This window comes from Lissotriton helveticus, chromosome 2_2 (assembly GCF_964261635.1).
Source record: "Lissotriton helveticus chromosome 2_2, aLisHel1.1, whole genome shotgun sequence".
Classification (NCBI taxonomy): Eukaryota; Metazoa; Chordata; class Amphibia; order Caudata; family Salamandridae; genus Lissotriton; species Lissotriton helveticus.
This window is the reverse complement of record NC_136060.1, coordinates 374,465,424-374,485,645: the sequence shown is the minus strand read 5'-3', so window position 1 is coordinate 374,485,645 and position 20,222 is coordinate 374,465,424. Positions and strand designations below refer to the sequence as shown.

At 48.7% G+C, this 20,222-nt stretch overlaps 1 protein-coding gene across 1 annotated transcript in view; it reads right to left on the bottom strand.

Annotated features, from left to right (window-relative positions):
* Nucleotides 1-20,222, bottom strand: part of SLC75A1 (solute carrier family 75 member 1) — a 182,601-nt gene that overhangs the window by 126,666 nt on the left and 35,713 nt on the right. The window contains exons 2-3 of the mRNA XM_078678564.1: nucleotides 10,522-10,717; nucleotides 3,554-3,650 (exon numbers count right to left, since the gene is read on the bottom strand). Coding sequence (XP_078534690.1) covers nucleotides 3,554-3,650; nucleotides 10,522-10,698 — 274 coding nt within the window. The 5' untranslated portion in view covers nucleotides 10,699-10,717. The remainder of the gene's footprint in view (nucleotides 1-3,553; nucleotides 3,651-10,521; nucleotides 10,718-20,222) is intronic.

Sequence of the window (20,222 nt, the reverse complement as noted above, 5' to 3'; positions counted from 1 at the left end):
TCAACCCCTCACCCTCCCTCACCCTCACCCACAACCCCTCACCCTCACCCTCACTCACCCTCACCCTCACTCACCCTCAACACCTCACCCTCAACCCCTCACCCTCACTCACCCTCAACACCTCACCCTCACTCACCCTCAACCCCTCACCCTCACTCACCCTCAACCCCTCACCCCCTCACCCCCTCACCCTCACTCACCCTCAACCCCTCACCCCCTCACCCTCACTCACTCACCCTCACCCACTCACCCTCACTCACTCACCCTCACTCACCCTCACTCACCCTCAACCCCTCACTCACCCTCAACCCCTCACTCACCCTCACCCTCACTCACCCTCACCCTCACTCACCCAGCGCAACCACAGCATCTTCACTAAATATATTTAATAAACTTTAAGCTATTGGCAATATAAAATAAAATCCATTTTATTTACGTATTAATTATTAATTGTTTTTTAAAGCCATTGATTTTTTTTATATCAATACATATAAGTCACATATAAGTCCCGTTAATACAAAACATGTTGCTTTACAAATGCTAGAGGTGTCACATTTACAAAAATTATAACTATTGGCTTTGTAAAGAAGAAAGCTATTAATTTAGCTATTTAGAAAAAACAACACATAAATAAAAAACAAAAAAATAAATAACACCTATAGCTCAAACTTTCCTACTGCGAGACCTATTGCATTTCCAATGCTTGTTTAAAGGGGGTATCCCCCCCCTTAAAAGAAAAACATATAAATAATTAAATAGACATTAAAATATATATATCACATTATAAATATATGTACTTCTTTTTAAAACTGAATACACTAAGAAACATTTATAAAAATAGACTATATTAATTATAAAACTGCCTGCAAGGTTGTGATGTAACGGTACTCCCAATGGAGTTACTCTTGATGTACTTAGCTGTAAAGCAATCATTGAAAACCATTTTAGACTAGAAAACCGCACAAGATTCAAACCTCAATACATTGTGGTTGAGTAGAAGAAACAGATTGCATACCAGGGGCCAGATGTAGGAAGCGTAATTCCGGTCGGTAACGGACAAAATTACCGAATTTCGGCCCTTACCGACCGGAATTAGGCTTTTCATATGTAGGTGGCTTCATTTCAGATTCGGTAATTTACCGAATCGGTATTTAAGAATTTGGTACATTACCAATTCTTAAAAATACCGATTCGGTAAATTACCGAATCTGAAATGTAGGGAGCACTCAAATGAGTGTTTTTCCCATCTTAGGATTCGTTATTTACCACCAACTAGAAGTTGGTGGTAAATAATGAAAACCTTAGTAAAAGCATTTTTTTTGCTTTTCCAACAGTGCCATGTTGCAGACATACATGCCCCTAGGGCATGTATGTCTGCAACATGTGCACCCATACACATTTTAAGGGTGCAACAGGGTGTCAAAGTGACACCCTGCCACCCTTCAATGTTTCCCCCATTTACCGATTCGGTAATTGACATTCATTCCTATGGGCCACAAGGCCCATAGGAATGAATGGCAATTACCGAATCGGTAAATACAGATTCGGTAATTACCGAAACATACCGATTCGGTAATTTTTTCTGAAAAATTACCTACATCCCATTTGCCTTTTCTTAAATACCGAATCGGTATGATTCGGTATTTAAGAATCGGTAATCTGGGATTACCTACATCTGGCCCCAAATGGTTGCCCTTCCACGGATATCTATGTCTACACTGTGAGTACAAAATAAATGAAGTCCATTCCACAACCAAATACAAAGAAAACAATTTATCTGAGTGCCAACTTTCTCGGTCAAACCTCAATGAACAAATACTAGCTGGTGTAAGGGGGGGGCAGATAAACTCTGTCCATTGTACGGGGTTGCATTATCTTGTAATGTAATCAGTTGGTGTGTAATGCTACTTACTCTGGATTCAGTCTTGTCCCAGTGTGTTGTCAATGTGAATAAAAAGAAGGCAGGAAATACCTCAAATCGCATCTGCTTTATACCATTTTGTATGGTTTTTTAATGTTGGTTGAAAAACAAATTTGTAGATAAGCGAGAAATCTTCAGTTTTTTTACATGGCTTATTGTCAGTTCACATATTTCAATGCGGATAGGCGATTTAGTAGTTGACATGTCTTTCACCCTTTGTGGAGCATTTCGTACACACCTTCTTTAATGATACGAGCGACTTAAAGAAAAGTATATGTACAGAACATAATTTCATCTACATCGCCGATTGTAATGTATTTACATGTGAAACACTTCAAACATGAGGGCCCACATTCACCCAAAAATCGGTCAAATTACGCATTCACAGTTGATCATATGCTACAGCATTTACACATATTGCTTCAATCAAACATTACACCTCCTATGACCAAAGCATAGCCTGTGAAAGCCCTGGTAATTCAGAGAGCTAACAATTGTTTAAAGTCGAATGTGACCCTGAAGTGATTATGGTTACTGAATCTTCCCCGACTCTCAGAATCGCTCCATGTAATTCAGGATTACGCCTACCTATGTTTTATAGTGTTGTGCTACTTCACAAACACGCCCTTGATTTCCAGACTAATTATTTATGCAAATGTATGAGAATCACTCTAATTAAAGTTTTGGGCACTCCTGCAAGTTCCATTCAATAGGGATTACTCTGGGTCAAGCAGAAAGTGATTAAGAAAGTTTATTTTCCTTTAATTACAACAGTGGTTATTATTATGGGGGCTGGTACTAACAAAAACAACACACAAGCGTTTCTGCAGATTTGCCAAGGTAAATTATACCAGGTTGAATCAGGAGCATTTTATTACAAGGAAATATTTTGTCAAATTGTGTTGTACTACCCTGCAGATCAAGAAACCTTTATTGGAATGTCCCTTTTATGGATGCAGATCAACTTTTTCATTACCTGCCAGTAGAAAACTCTTGTATGTGTCCACTTTCAAAAGTCTATTTTATTGATGAGCATTTGACATGAACTCATTTGATTTGCACTAATAGTTAGTTTTGCGACTCATGCATACATTATTCGTCTATTAATACTGTAAGTGCTTCAGGGAGGCTGGTTCCTTTGAGAATCAGCCTTTAGGTCAGCTAGGGTGCTTCACCTTGCCCACAGAAGAGAAGCAAAGACTGCAGATGAGTGCGCAGGTGAAGGGGGACTAGCGATGGATTCTTTCCACAACAGTCTTTCTAGGTGTGTACTTTTCCGTGAGAACTCTGGAGCGAATCACTAAGTCCACCCAGCCTACATTACCCACAACTTAACATTTCTTATGAATTTCCGCTTAAGTAGACTAATTATGTTAATAAGTAACCTGGGTGGCAAAAGCGGTTAAATAAGTTGGCAATAAAACAGCCTAAAAAGTTACAGTCTGTTGAGCTTTGCTGGAATGGAGAGGTGAAGGTTTTACAAAAGAAATCCGAGATTACCAATATTTTCTCAGACAAATCCTTTGAACATTAGGGCACAGATTCATCATCAGCTGCACTCGGAAGTAAACATTTATATAAAACGATACCAGTCACACACAAAAAAAAACCAATGCGAGCTTCCAAGCTTACCTCCAAGCAAGACAGAGTTATACCGCCTCTCCTGGGGTACTCCGACTGTAGATGCAAACCAGTCCACTGTATTCTGTAGTGACTGGAAGAAGCTGTCCTGTGGAGAGAGAAATCAAAGGTTTGGAGAGGGTCATTCTTGGATCATTCTCGGCTATGAGAAAAGAATGTTTAAGCAAACTTACACATGCACAGTACTCCTGAAACCAGGAGTTCGTTTTATCAAAAGATTTAAATTTCTCATCTTTAATGAAAAGGCTTCCCTGGAGTTAATACAAGGTGTATAATTTGTATTTAGTATTTCGTTTAATTCTTCTACCAGAAATGTTTAAACATTGAGTAATCATACATCCATAACTTCAACTGAACAACAATGTAATATTGCATGGTGTCCAGGGCTGGGTAGCAGATGAATTTAATTAATTTATAAAAGGTCTGCCGTTCATCCAGGGGTGAGATCAATTGCTCTTGAATCCCTACACTGTTTTGTCCCTGATTAATACTCCCAACATTCAGCGGTCCTGCAGCCGATTGTAAACCAGTAAAGGCTACATAATAGTACACTTCACCACATCTATCTTCTATACCAAATATGGACACATCTGATAGAGGTCTCGATTATAATACAACAGCATTATTAGTCCACAGAATTTAACCATGCTACAGTAATCTGGCCAGCTATAAAATGATTGCCGAAATCAACTGCTTACTGCAGGCCATCGGAGGACTCCAACATAGCCCACCCTTGCAGGTCAGTGCTAGCTACATACTATGAGCACTTCCTAATATTTTCAAATGTCATTCATAGGAATAAGGACCGTAAAGCAGTCTAGCCTAGTGGAGATCTAACCCAATCCTCCACCCATACCTGCTCCGGTCCATAAGACCTCAGAAAAGACAACCCAATTCACTAACCATCAATAACTGTAATGTAACACACGACACCATAAAGAGGCTTGCAGTGACTGTCAAGACTGCCATCAGTCTACGAATCATAAAATTCCCATTTTCATTATACCGCTAATGACTGCGTCTAATAGCATGATAACCGTACCTCGGCGGTCATCATGCATGACATGGAATCCCTACCCGCACACACGGGAATAAAACAAGAACAATAGCCTTCCAACCACATATCATGCACGCCATAGCAAGCGTTTCAGCGCCCCGCAAGGGCAAGTGCTACATACATTCTACAAAACAATCATTTTGTAGGGGTTTCATAACTTTATCGAATGCTGCAGACTGTCAAAGCCCATTAAGCATCAGTATTGATGACTACAAGAACATATGACAATCCTCCTTTGTGTGTGTTTACAAATATTTTAATATTCTGGACCTAAAAGTAATACTTTTGTTTGGTTATTCTGATAAAATATTGTGTAGGAGAGTGTTTATAAATTAAAATAAATCCCCCTATGAATAATTTTGCTTCGTTGACGGCAGCAATGAAGGCTTTAAACAAAGCTTATTTAATTACCTTATAGACATGGTGCACACTTACTGGCCATTCATAAAATGACCACCAGAAGCGTCAATGAGCTTCACATTTGGTTCAAATGTTCATTCATGCAGAGGCGCCAAGAGAATGACTCGTGCAACGGAACGGATTCTAAAGTGTTACATGCATTAATCGCTGAAATGAACAGAAGAACCATGGCGAGGGTATGGAGATAAAGGGGAGGGGTGAAAAGGTAAAATTAAAGAATTGTCCTAAAATGTCCTTATTTGATGACAAATGTTTAGCAAATGAAACATGTAAGCAGTAACATTATAGATTTTTTTAAATCATTTATTTTAAAATGTATTGAGTGCAATGCCTAACCCAGAAGAGTAGCAGAGTCCTGCACACACATTACAACAATGCACAATAGAGTGAAAAACGATAAAGGGAGAAATAATATAGTGCAAAAACAAGGTCGGGGGCACCACTGCTCTTGACTTCAACAGGGCTGAACTAGAGTTGGCATTGATATACTTCCCCCAATAACTTGCCAGGCCTTTCCCTCCCCAGGGAGTGGTAACTGAGCAGCTCTTCATAACAGAGAACGTGGAGTATATCCAAGATTGCTTGAGATGGAGGCGTTTATACAGCAAAGGTGTCATGGGCCGTAATGAAAACAAGGACATTGGCACCGAGCACGGTGATGTGTTAGTAAAAACCATATGCAACTGGCGAGCAGTTGACCGGTGCCACTGCACCTGCTGCACTATAATAGGTAGCTGCACCCCTGTTTTCATATAGGCAGGATGGCACAGTGCGCGGATCGCGATGTCAGGATAGACTTTTGACCAGAACGTTCCCAACAGGGGCAAAGCTTACATCGGTGTGGCAGGTGCAGTGGCACTGGGGTACAGAGGCCTGAAGGGCCCACTGAACCCTGATTATTGCTCTATTTAATCATTCAAACAATAGCCAGTTGGTACAGTTGACCTTGCACTACAGCCAGTGCTGATTCTTGGGCAGTGCGACCGCACCAGACGCTGATTTTGGGTGGGAGAGTCATGTTTGCAAGTATAATATGGTTTGAAAAGCATGTGGTGCTGCGTTCCTGGCATTTCAGGCAACAATAAAAATGCCAAGATAACTGCGGTGATTAATGTTCTTCCTAAAGAGAGAGCAGAGTTTTGACTAGTGTAAGTTTTGAATTATGGTAAGGTAGCACAGTGGGTTAATATGCCTGCTGCAAAGAGCATGTACCATGCAGATCACTAAGTGTATATAAAGTAAATAGGTCAGTGGGTTACTGCTTTTGTCTGAGTGACCTTTTTAGGGCTCGCCTGCTGATGCGCTTCAGCGCATAGCTGGCGAAGCTCTATAGGGGCTTATCCAGTGTTTATCCACCACTGGCGATTCCACTGGCGATTCCTTCAAGTGCATGTGCTTTTTAGGTCATTGCGCTTGCGCAAGCCCTAAAAAGCGCGTGCACAATGCCACCAGCCGCCTGCCTGCCTGCCTCGCATTACCACATCAAAGGCAGCCCTCCGAGCGCATTTCTCACCCCCTAATTATTCACGGCCGGCCGGCAGGCACATCAAAGGCTGCTGCTGCCGTGACTCGCATTTCTCCTCCCTCCTCCCCTATCACTGCCCAGGCCGGCCGTACTTTCTCTTTACAAGGGCGCCCATTCCTGAATCACTTGAAATCTCTCCACATTATTTGCATTTTGTTAATTAAAAAAATTAACTACAACACAGCGTTGCACATTTTTCTCGACTTCGGAAGGATGAGTCCCAATCTCATTTGTACAAAGTGTTGTAATGGGATTATTGGAGAGTTAGAGAAACGTGCTCACAAGTTACATTTTTATGCAAATCATCTGAGTAAATAAACAATAGCATGGTGCCGTTTGCGTCCTTGACTTGATCTGGTTTTTATTTTTATTTTGCTATTATTCTCACAAAGGCTAAGAAGGTCTGCCTACTTTAGTATTAAGTGCTATACGTCGCATAAGCAACAGCTAACCATTCACTCACCCACGCAACGCCACTCACCCACGCAACGCCACTCACACACGCAACGCCACTCACACACGCAACGCCACACACACACGCAACGCCACACACACACGCAACGCCACACACACACGCAACGCCACACACACACGCAACGCCACACACACACGCAACGCCACACACACATGCAACGCCACTCACACATGCAACGCCACTCACACATGCAACGCCACTCACACATGCAACGCCACTCAACCACGCAACGCCACTCACACACGCAACGCCACTCAGCCACGCAACGCCACTCAGCCACGCAACGCCACTCAGCCACGCAACGCCACTCACCCACGCAACGCCACTCACACACGCAACGCCACTCACACACGCAACGCCACTCACACACGCAACGCCACACACACACGCAACGCCACACACGCAACGCCACACACACACGCAACGCCACACACGCAACGCCACACACGCAACGCCACACACACGCAACGCCACACACACACGCAACGCCACTCACACACGCAACGCCACTCACACATGCAACGCCACTCACCCACGCAACGCCACTCACCCACGCAACGCCACTCACCCACGCAACGCCACTCACCCACGCAACGCCACTCACCCACGCAACGCCACTCACCCACGCAACGCCACTCAGCCACGCAACGCCACTCAGCCACGCAACGCCACTCAGCCACGCAACGCCACTCAGCCACGCAACGCCACTCAGCCACGCAACGCCACTCAGCCACGCAACGCCACACACACACGCAACGCCACACACACACGCAACGCCACACACACACGCAACGCCACACACACACGCAACGCCACACACACACGCAACGCCACACACACACGCAACGCCACTCACACACGCAACGCCACTCACACACGCAACGCCACTCACACACGCAACGCCACTCAACCATGCAACGCCACTCACACACGCAACGCCACTCAACCACGCAACGCCACTCACACACGCAACGCCACTCAACCACGCAACGCCACTCACCCACGCAACGCCACTCACCCACGCAACGCCACTCAGCCACGCAACGCCACTCAGCCACGCAACGCCACTCAGCCACGCAACGCCACTCACCCACGCAACGCCACTCACCCACGCAACGCCACTCACCCACGCAACGCCACTCACCCACGCAACGCCACACACACACGCAACGCCACTCACACACGCAACGCCACACACGCAACGCCACACACGCAACGCCACACACACGCAACGCCACACACACATGCAACGCCACTCACACATGCAACGCCACTCACACACGCAACGCCACTCACACACGCAATGCCACTCACACACGCAACGCCACTCACACACGCAACGCCACTCACACACGCAACGCCACTCAACCACGCAACGCCGCTCACCCACGCAACGCCACTCACCCACGCAACGCCACTCAGCCACGCAACGCCACTCAGCCACGCAACGCCACTCAGCCACGCAACGCCACTCAGCGCCACTCACACACGCAACGCCACTCACACACGCAACGCCACTCACACACGCAACGCCACTCACACACGCAACGCCACTCACACACGCAACGCCACTCACACACGCAACGCCACTCACACACGCAACGCCACTCACACACGCAACGCCACTCACACACGCAACGCCACTCACACACGCAACGCCACTCACACACGCAACGCCACACACACACGCAACGCCACACACACGCAACGCCACACACACGCAACGCCACACACACACGCAACGCCACACACACACGCAACGCCACACACACACGCAACGCCACACACACACGCAACGCCACTCACACACGCAACGCCACTCACACACGCAACGCCACTCACACACGCAACGCCACTCACACACGCAACGCCACTCACACACGCAACGCCACTCACCCACGCAACGCCACTCACCCACGCAACGCCACTCACCCACGCAACGCCACTCACCCACGCAACGCCACTCACCCACGCAACGCCACTCACCCACGCAACGCCACTCACCCACGCAACGCCACTCACCCACGCAACGCCACTCACCCACGCAACGCCACTCACACATGCAACGCCACTCACACATGCAACGCCACTCACACATGCAACGCCACACACGCAACGCCACTCACCCACGCAACGCCACACACACACGCAACGCCACTCACACATGCAACGCCACACACGCAACGCCACTCACCCACGCAACGCCACTCACCCACGCAACGCCACTCACCCACGCAACGCCACTCACCCACGCAACGCCACTCATCCACGCAACGCCACTCATCCACGCAACGCCACTCATCCACGCAACGCCACTCATCCATTTGCAAAACGAAAAATGTGAAACTCTTCTATTGCGAGACCTATTGCATTTTCAATGCTTGTTGTTACTTGCAGTTAAAATCCTAACATAGAACAGTGAGGTATTCCAGTCATCAAAGAGATGCATGCAAACTGCAAAGTATATATTACAGTGTTATGATTTTTTTCACCAGCCTTTCATATCCTAATGTTGGAAAAGGGGTTCATCTCGGTAGAAATCAACTGTGATTATTAAACAGAACCCCCAACCATAGTGCTAAGTTTTACATTCTGAGTTTGTGCTTCTCCAGACCAAGCACTTTTAAACTATACTGTCTACCAATATGGATGACATGGGACTCCTACACCTTGTACTCCTCCGTCTTAAGTAACATTTCCATTACGCGGATTTACACACCTATGATTGATATCTACGTGTAATGTGTGTGTGATATAAAGTGCTCTGACACCCAACACTGGTATGAGTGGCGCTATAAAATGAATTAAATGCATCGGAGAGAGAGTGGTTATGGAGACTTGAGGGGCTCTGTTAAAGGGTGGTAGTGAGGGAATCCGTGGTGGAGGTGGTCTTTTGGGGGCGCCAACAAACATTGTTGCACCGGGCGCCACTAGCGCCAATATACAAAAATACAATTGGTTCTGTCTGTGAGTATTTCTTCAAGCAATTGAACCAATCAAGAGTCTATTCATAAAAAGACCAATCAATCATAATAAACACAAACATAGAACCATATGAGGTATTTCTAAGAGCTTTTATAAATTGCATCATTCATAAATACCCAATTTACATTTGCAAGGCTGTCAAAAACACATAGTGAAATGTAGCATGTGACAAGGTGACATTTGGTGCGCAGTAGTTTAGTGATGGTGCGTAATATATACAAGGTGATTTTTTTTTGCGGGGGGGGGGGGGGGGGAGGACAGAGAAGCGAATATTTTAAGTAGGTCTGCGGACTGAATAAATGAGTCTCATAGCAGAACCTTTCAACTGGTCCAAGGATTAGTATGTCACTGGTGCTAAAGCCGGCCCTGGCTCCAGCAGCCCCTGGCACACGGGCTGCGCTCCCGGCCCCAAGACAGGAATGAGGCGCGCGCCGCCCCCCTGCCAGAGTCAAGTCCTCGAGCCACAGGTGCAAGGAACGCCGCGGCGCGTGACTCACCTCCGACTTGCCGTAGTGATCCAGCAGCGAGGGCAGCAGCGGCAGGATCAGGGTGAAGCCCAGCAGGTCGATGAGCAGCGCCATGAAGACCACGGCGGTCACGCGGCCCGCGCCCTCCTCGCCCGGGGGCGCGCGGGCCTTCCTCCCCTCCGCCGGCGCCATGCTGCTCCTCTGCATCGTCCCGCACCGCCGTCCCCTGCAACGGCAGCATCACACTCACCGTCAGCCTTTTATGCTCCCCAGGGACCCTCCTTTCAACAGAATAAACTGTGACATTTCCTCACCCTGACTTCCTCTCCGTGTTGTGCAAGCGGCTAGGGTTTCACCGCGGGAGGGGGGCAACCGTTCCTATAACCTTGTTACTTCATGGCTCTGTCGTAAACTTGGATTTGTCTAAGAAAGGGGGGGCTGCCTGTCGTTTTTTGATGCTTTTATAGTTTGCAGACTGCAGAGGGAGCTCAGAGTTATGTGATACGCGTTTGCATTACACTGGTAAAAATGTGCATATTTGATACATGAAAATACATTTTCGATACCGAGACCCAGCTGAGAGCAGAGCCAGCCCTTGCTAAGATAACGCCCTGGGCGAAGAGAAATTTGGCGCCTTTGCTGATCCTAGTGAACACAACGAGGCAGCACGAGGCCCCTTTTGTGGTCACGGGTAAGTCCCAGGATGAGCAGAAAATGGTCATTGAACACAACCCCCCCCCCCACCTACATCGCCCAGAGCTTTGCTGCTCACGCGGACGAGGGGGTTGCATGTGTGTCGGCAGGAAAGGAAAGCGGATACTAGGGTGCGAAAAGCATGGCCTATGGTATGCTGATAAAAGACAACTTTAAAAACTAGCAGACCTGACCGAGAAACGGGCACACAGGGAAACGGGCAAGGCTGGAGCAAGATGAGATGGGCGCTGCTGTTTGTGCGTCTCTCAGAAGATTGGCGCCCTGGGCCGGCGCCCAGCTCGCTCCTGCCAAAAGCCATCCCTGACTCAGAGACAAGAAAGAGCTAAAAAAAAAAAACAGACTGCACATACACAGCAGATGCACTGTAAATCCCACACTACACTTACAAACATGACACATTGAATCTGTTTCTAATTGGAGTCAGCATGGCCCTGTGGCAGCAAATCAACTCTTGCGTATATATGGGACAAAGTACCCCCAGCTGTACATTACAAGGAGCCGGATATTATAAGGATATTGCAAGTCATTGAGGAGCTCCCTAACCATATAGAGGAATGAGGCAGAAGGCAGAGTTCCTTTATAAGATTATGGAACTCCAAGGTGACTTGCACTGTCCTCAACGTTTACACCAGGGAGTACTTTTTCCAATATAATACATGGTCACACCATCACCTTTCCCATAAACCCTTTAAAACCTTGTTGCATAGCTCTTTCATATGAAAGAGCGAGCATGTTTGCAAACAGGAAGATTAGCAAGCATTTGCAATGCAATAGGTCTTGCATATGAAGCTACAGGTATTGTAAATGGCAATGTTTTTTATTTATGTTTTTTGTTTGCAGTGGAGTGATTATTTGAAGAAAAAAAGTGCACGCTATACCATGTTATATGCTTTTGTAGCAACTGTACAGTAAAGCTACGGCTATGTGTTTAGCCAGAGCTATAGGCTTTGCCAATGTCTTTAAGCTTTGCTGTAGGGCAGCAAGGCTGCTGTGCAGCATGTTGAAAAGTTATAATAAAGTGTTCTAATCATTTTTGTTACCATATATATAACCAATAAGACACTGTCTACCTAAAAAAATGAGTTACTGCATTTTTTTCAAAGCTGACGCACGGGTATCCTGGAATTCTGCTCAGGCCCAAAGGAGTTGGTGATGATCATGGAGCTAAGCGCCTGACCCAAGACCACCTCTCCTTCAGGAAGAAGCTCAAGACCTGGCTGTTCGAGCAGTAGCGGCACCCCCCCCCCCCAAGCGCCTCGAGACCCTACGGGTAGGTAGTGCGCTCTATAAATGTCTTTGATTGATTGATTGACCAGGCCTGCAGCTGGGCTCACCACACACGTAAGTGGAGGGGGGTGACGTCACATGCATGCTGCAAGGACTAAGTGAAGGAGGCCTATGGATGAGACTGACAGGCCAAAGCAATGCCAGGGCTTGAGATTCTGGTACTGAACAAACATCCGAAACTATACAGTAATGAATTAAAATGAGGCAGAGAATGAAAGCATAACAGCTGTTACCTGGAAAAAGGTATGGGTAGGAGGTGACAATGTACACAAATTATAGAAAGTAAAGAGGAAGACCGGGCGTAGTGAAGAGAATAATGAAGTGGAGGAAGAGAGAGGGAAGCGAGGAAAAGAATGACAAAGTCAAATAAGGTTAGACGAGAAAAGCAAAGAAAACATTTAGAAGTGAGAGCGCGAAGGGAGAAAAATTGCAAGTAGGATGAGAGTGTAGAGCTAAGGGAGTGAGCTGGAAATACATGGAGAAGAGAGATGAGCAGAGAATAGAGGCAGGTCAGGGGTTACAGGCAGAAAGACCGACGATTGAAAGTAATACCAGATGTGAGCCGCGAGTATTACTGAATAGAGGCACATGCATAGTGAATCTCTGCTAGAAAGCCAGCAGCTTTCCCTTTCACCCAATAGGGCTAAAGGGTTAAAGCATTTGTGTGCTTCAGAGCAAACAAACGCACAGAAAGTTGCATGAGACAATGAATAGAAGGGTTACATAGGTTATAGGGTCCTACATTAAACCAGAAAGAGGGCAACACACGTGTGACAGGGACAGATGTTTAAAATAAAGAGCATGAAGTTGTAGCTAGGATATGTATGTATGGGGCAGAAACCCTACATATTTCAAACTGCTTGTTTTCTAGTCGTTATGAAATGTTGAAACATATAACACAGTGAGTATAGATTGATATAGTCCAATTAAGTTTGCCCACAACCCCAACAACTGTTTTAAAAGCCTTTTAACTATCTACAAATATTTTACTTTTGTATGCTTCAGAAAGATCATTTCTCCAGATTCTGACTTTTTTTTGATGTGATTAGAATGTCTTGTCGTTACTGCAGCAATATCAACATAACACACAATTATGTAATACATGGTGCACAATAATATGTGCACAGCGACATTATATCAAGCACAGCGTGTAGAGCATTGCCTTCTTCAAACACCAAGCAGGCTGGCATCCCATGGATAACAGATCCCTGTGGTAGTTCCTCCTTCAAATCCAGTTTCCCTTTAGGTCCTGGTGTCTAGCAAATGTCCCCACCTTGGATTTATCCTTGCACCGAACCAACTTCTGGTTTAATGCAGCACACCAAACAAAACAAAAAATTACAACACCCTAAGTTGCCCCACTGATCCCATATCCTTCATCATCACAACCTATATGTATTTGTAGAGCGCAATATTCATCCCAAGGGACATCACAGCCCTAGGAGAGCATAATCATAATATGGCCTATGCTAAACCCAGTTTTCAGATGGGTCTTCCGCCGGGCACTGGAACACTCTCACCCTGCATGAGAGACAGAAATGGGTTTATAACCAGTGCTTTAAATGGGTCAGTACTGAGTACCGGCACTTCTTATTTTTATCACCCTGAGTACCGGCACTTTTATACGGCCGTACTCATGGAGGGTAGGCGCATTGGCCTCTAGTGGTAGTAGCCTGTCTCTTGTTCAGCCAAATCACTTTTATAGCCCTGACATGAGCCCCTGCTGAACTATTCGGCGTGGGCTCATGTGCATGATATCCCAGTGTTCGCCGTCATGCTAAGTTGCAAGGAATCGAGGCAGCCCAGTGACAGCACAATGAGGAAAGCCATGAGAGGTTAAAAGGGGTTTAATACCACCTGATTCTTTTGTGTGAGGGTCTGCTTGTGTGGGTCTGTTTGCCTGCTTGTGTGCGTGAGTTTTTGTGAGAGAAATATTACAAAATAAGGAAAGGTTCAAATATCACTGTTTGACTTTCATTTTGTACAAGGAATTATTCTGATTTGTTTATAGAAAATATTTCTCGTGTGCAACTAGTATATAAGCCATTACACTTTGCAAGTCTTGCCTTTAGCCCCGCCCCTAGCCCCACCCACTCACCACATTTAAAGGAGTACCTGCTCTATTTTTTCCCCCATGTAAAGCACTGTTTATAACTGAAGGGACAGAATCAGCAATAAGGTGCTCGTCTGTATAGGGGGTATCTGGACCCGCTGCTGTCAACCCCTGGGGTACAGTTGCTGCTTAGAGCCCATAATCATGCGCTATTGATGTGTGCAGAGCTCCATCCATCTGAACTGCTCCTCCAGGCGTCCCTCCCTTCTCGCTACACAACAATAGTGACGTACCTCTATTTACAACACATATCTAGAAGGCCACTTGAGTAAAAAAGAGAACAATTTTACACATGTAAGGGCAGGCGGCGGTAAAAGGTGCCCTCAATCTTGGTGTCAGGTTCTCTGCTACCCTATCCATGATGCAAATACCACCACACCCCATACCTGGGGGCTAACTTTGTTTTAGTTGAAAAATTGCATGACATTCAACTCATAACAACTCTCTGAAAAAGGGATGAATAAACTCCCTCCCCTGCAGCAGCAGCAGTAACAAGAGAGGGCTTTCATCCGGCTCCGATAGGTCCTTGGGTGATCTTGACCAGTCCAGTCGATGCGCTTAGGCAGCAGCTATAAGTGGGGGAACACAGGGATGCTATTAGTGGGGTCCGTCACGAGTTGGGAGGGGGGGGTTGGGTGGAGTAAGGAACAATCATGGTGTCCAATGAAGAGGCATGTACCTGTTTATCCTGCACCTCATGCATCAGCACCTGCAAGAACACAAGGACAAGTCAGAGGAGGGATGTAATGGGGTAAAGAGGAGTGCAGCGTGAGGTTCAACCCTTCCTACCTCGGCAGCCTCTGGACTGGGGCTGTTCTCTAGGAACCAGGCGATCAGGAAGTAGAGCTCTGCAGGGAAATAAGGGGAATCAGATACAAGAGAGAACAGCCCTGCACGACGGCAGGGAAGACCCTGACCACCCCGGAGACCTCCCTCAACCATTCTCTCCTAATCCCATGGAATCGCCTCAAGCTCACCTAGTGTCTGCGAAACTCCCTCGACTTGAACCGGCGCTGGGCTGGGTAGACATTGGCAGTTGTGTACTGTTCGACACTATGGCGAGTTCTGCTAGCTTCTGGTGGAGGCTGCGCCCTATGGCCGGTTCCAGTCCTCCTACCCTGGCAGAAGCTAACGCTGAGATGACATCCTAGCAGCACCCAGCAGCATTTGCGTTGAATCACTCCACGCGAGTGGCTTTGCTAGCAGCACCCAGCAGCATTTGCGTTGAATCACTCCACGCGAGTGGCTTTGCAAAGAAGCCTAGAATGTAAAGTAGTCGCTATCTGTGCACCGTGCATGTGTTATATGGTAGGTTCTCACAGCATCTACTGTGGTTGACTAGAGGATATAGATTTCATAACAGTGGTAGATGCATACAATAACGTTCAAATGCCACATCATTTTTCCAGTACAGTTTCTACAAATACGCAAGAGAGGCTGAGCTTAGGTTGCAAGATTGCAGCTCAGCACGTGCCATTTTGAAAAACAAACAGTGACAAGGGAATCAAACATTTTTAAGTAAAAGCACCACTTTCTGCTTTCACTTCAAAGTTAAGATACAACAAAACCGTCTGCACAGCAATGAACCCTTTCTGGGAACAATCTGCGGATGCAGGTGGCTCTGACAAGGTTGCAGCTCTTGTAACATGGCGGGAGGGGTGAGGGATGGGACGGGAGCATAAGCAACGCCCGGTGCACGCTATGGCCAGTCCAGCCCTGAGCACAAGGAGGAGTTGGATGGGCTGCCATGTTTCATGCCTTCTTACAAACAAGACTTCAACAAGCCTAATCTCCCTCAAAAAGAAGCCCAAAACCAAATGAATATCCTACCCAAAAAAAGCCCAAGTGACTGTCGAAAAGTTTAAAAAGGGTAAAAAAAAAAAGCAATGGAGCGGGTGGCACGACACGGGAGGCAGCACTAACACAACTGTGGCATTAAGAGGAGATGGGAAGGAGGAATGCTATATTTACATATAAGCAACTATGGCACCAAAGCTGAACATAACGAAACAGTAAAAGACCAGGAAACCAAGAAAAAAATAGATCCCAAAGAACCATAGCGGAATGAGACAGTACTTAGTCCCTGCTCTCTGGGAGGAATGGAAGAGAAAAGGAGGGACAAAGAGGCAGGACTGGCCACAAATCAAGTAAGGAGTTTTAAAGGACACTTAATCAAACAAGTCAAAAGTAGTGGAATGGCTTTAATCCCACGAGAGAAGTATACTAATGTATACAAGAGGTTGTACGCTTCCCTCTGGTACAAAATGAAACACATCAAAAACCTATTAAGATATTTGTTGCAAACTGCCATGACCTAAGGATACGGACAGGGTGTGTTCCTCGCCACCCACGAACCCCAGGCTATTCCCAGCCACCGCATGCATCCAGCTTCTCCTGCAAAGGAGCGGCCAGGCGGTCTTGATCCCGAGGAGACCAGCGCATGCCCTTAAGATGACTTGGTGGGGCCGGCGAACAGGAGAGGACGATCACAACTGGATTTCGATGAGGAGCAAGATGGCAGACCCGCTTTCTTTTTGCAGGCCCCTCTGTTGCTCACCACAGCCCGCACTTGGCTGCCAGACCCCCACCCCCTGGGCTCGCAGGAGTCCTGCATGGGAGGCACTGAGCCAGGTGATGCTGCTAGGGGCCGGCCTGCTGCCCTGGACGCGGACTTCCATGTGCTGAGATGATCAGCCCACACCAGACAAGATGGGAGCCCAAAGACTGGTGACGGGCCGCGTTGGTTGAGGTACCAGCCTCCAAACGGAGCACTTCCTTGAAGGACAGGTACCTCATGGAGGGAGGCATGAGTGCATTTATGATGAGAAGGCCCTTACCTCTCTGGAGCCAGTTGGGACAACGTTGCTGCTTCCTCACTATGCCACATCGGGCGGGAGTCTTCATCCTGCTCCTTTTTCCTGGTGATGGGGGATACCGCAGGGCATTAACCTTGACTTCCTGTACCTGGTTAGCGTGAGGCACTTGGAGTTGCCCTGGGGAAGCAAGTTGCTTTGGACCCCCCAATCTCCCAGGAAGCAGACTTCCAATTTTCAGCTGAGTGGACATTAATGTTGCCTTTTGCGGCCATTTGTTGCAGCTGCATTGCCATGTGATTGACTGGTCTTATATGTGCTGTTTATGGCCTCTCACCAGGCCGGGTCACCCCCTTGCTCCTCCTGCCGCCTCCTGCTCCAGCCTGCCTTGCCAGCCTTGCCAGCCTGCCTAGCCGCATTTCCCGCCGCCACAGACCTCCCCCTGGTCCCACGAGCGGCCCAGCCACTGCAGAGCCGGCCGCTCGCCCGTTCCCGCCGCTGCTCCCCCAGGCCCCGCCCACCACCGGCCCATTGGACGAGCCGCTCCCGCCGCCCAGCTGACCCGCCCTCACGTCCCCCTTCTTATGACGCCCCCAGAGCGACCGCGCAGCGGGAGCACCGATTGAGCGCCGAAGGTGCGCCAAAGGTAAGCCCGTCTGCGCCCGTCCGCGCCTGGACCGCGCCCAGTGCCAGGACCCCTGGCCCTCGTAGACCCCAGCCCACCCGCCGGACGTACGACGCCGCCACCCTCAACGCACTCAACGCCGGCCGAAACCCTGGATGCTACCGAGCCACCCCGAGACGCACCCACGGACCCTTCATCTGCCAGTCCTGCAAGTTCTCCTGCATCCGGACCTGCACTGCACCAGCACCGACCAAGCCGAGCACCAGCAGCACCCACCTGAAGTGCATCCTGCTCAACACCCGCTCCGTCCACAGACACGCCGTCGAGCTCTGGAACCTGCTCGACACCACAGCCCCAGACGTCGCCTTCCTCACAGAAACCTGGATGAACGCCTCCTCAGCGCCCGACATCGCCATCGCCATCCCGGACGGCTACAAGATCATCCGGAGGGACCACGTCAACCAGACAGGAGGAGGCATCGCCATCATCCACAGGAACACCATCCGCATCACGACCAACACCGACTACATCATCGCACCCGCCGAACACCTGCACTTCCAGATCCACGTCAACCCCAAGACCACCCTCAGAGGCACCCTCATCTACAGACCCCCGGGACCACGCACACAATTCAGCGAGGACATCGCCGACTTCATCAGCCCGCTCGCCCTCCCCTCAGCCGACTACATCCTCCTCGGGGACCTCAACTTCCACCTGGAGAACAACAACGACCGCAACACCACCACCCTGCTGGACAACCTCGCAAACCTGGGACTCAAGCAGCTGGTGACCACCCCCACTCACTACGCCGGACACACACTCGACCCGATCTTCTCTTCCAGCAAGGACATCGCCTTCAGCCACACCACGGGACTCCAATGGACGGACCACAGCTGCGTCCACTTCAGCTTCAGAAGGACCACGCTCCACCATCACCAGCAACAGGCTCCCCGCAGAAGCTGGAACAAGATCACTGCAGACCAGCTCACTACGTCCTTGAGCAAGAACCCTCCCACCAGCACAACGAACCCCAGTCAAGCAGCCACCAACCTCACGAAATGGATCAGCGACTGCGCAGACGAACTCGCCCCGCTGAAGACCCCGCCGAGCAGACCCGGCAGCAAGAAAGACCCATGGTTTAACGACGAACTCAAGAGCTCCAAGAAGAACTGCAGAGCACTCGAGAAAACCTGGCGCACAGACCCAACACCGGACAACATGACTGCCCTCAAGCTCGCCACCCGAAAACACCACCAGCTGATCCGCGCCACCAAGAAAACCGCATTCAAGGAACGACTGGACAACAACGCACACAACAGCAAGGAACTCTTCAACATCGTGAAAGAACTCTCCAACCCCAACGCCGGAAACAATGACATCACCCCTTCGCAAGACCTCTGCAACTCCCTCGCCTCCTACTTCCACAACAAGATCGCGGACATACACAACAGCTTCAGCACTCAACCAACGCACGCCACGACCGAACCACCGCCCCCCACCACCACCCTCCGCGCCTGGACCCCGATCAGCACCGAAGACACCATCCGCACGATGAACTCCATCCACTCCGGATCTCCGACAGACCCCTGCCCTCACCACGTCTTCAACAAGGCCGACGCTGTCATCGCACCCCACCTGCGGGACATCATCAACACCTCCTTCGACATCGCCACCTTCCCGGAGAGCTGGAAGCACGCCGAACTCAGCGCTCTACTCAAGAAACCATCAGCAGACCCTACCGACCTCAAGAATTACCGCCCCATCTCGCTGCTCCCGTTTCCGGCCAAAGTCATCGAGAAGACTGTCAACAAGCAACTGGCCGCCTTCCTCGAGACGAACGGCTCCCTCGACCTCTCGCAGTCTGGCTTCCGGGCCAACCACAGCACCGAGACCGCCCTGATCGCAGCCACAGATGACATCCGAGCCCTGCTCGACAACGGTGAAACAGCGGCCCTCATCCTCCTGGACCTCTCCGCGGCCTTCGACACTGTCTGCCACCGCACCCTAGTACAGCGCCTCAGCAACGTCGGAATCCAGGAGAAGGCACTGGAGTGGATCACCTCCTTCCTCACCGGAAGGACACAGAGAGTCCGCCTCCCCCGTTCAGATCCGAGGCCACCGAAGTCATCTGCGGCGTTCCTCAAGGCTCCTCGCTCAGCCCAACTCTCTTCAACGTCTA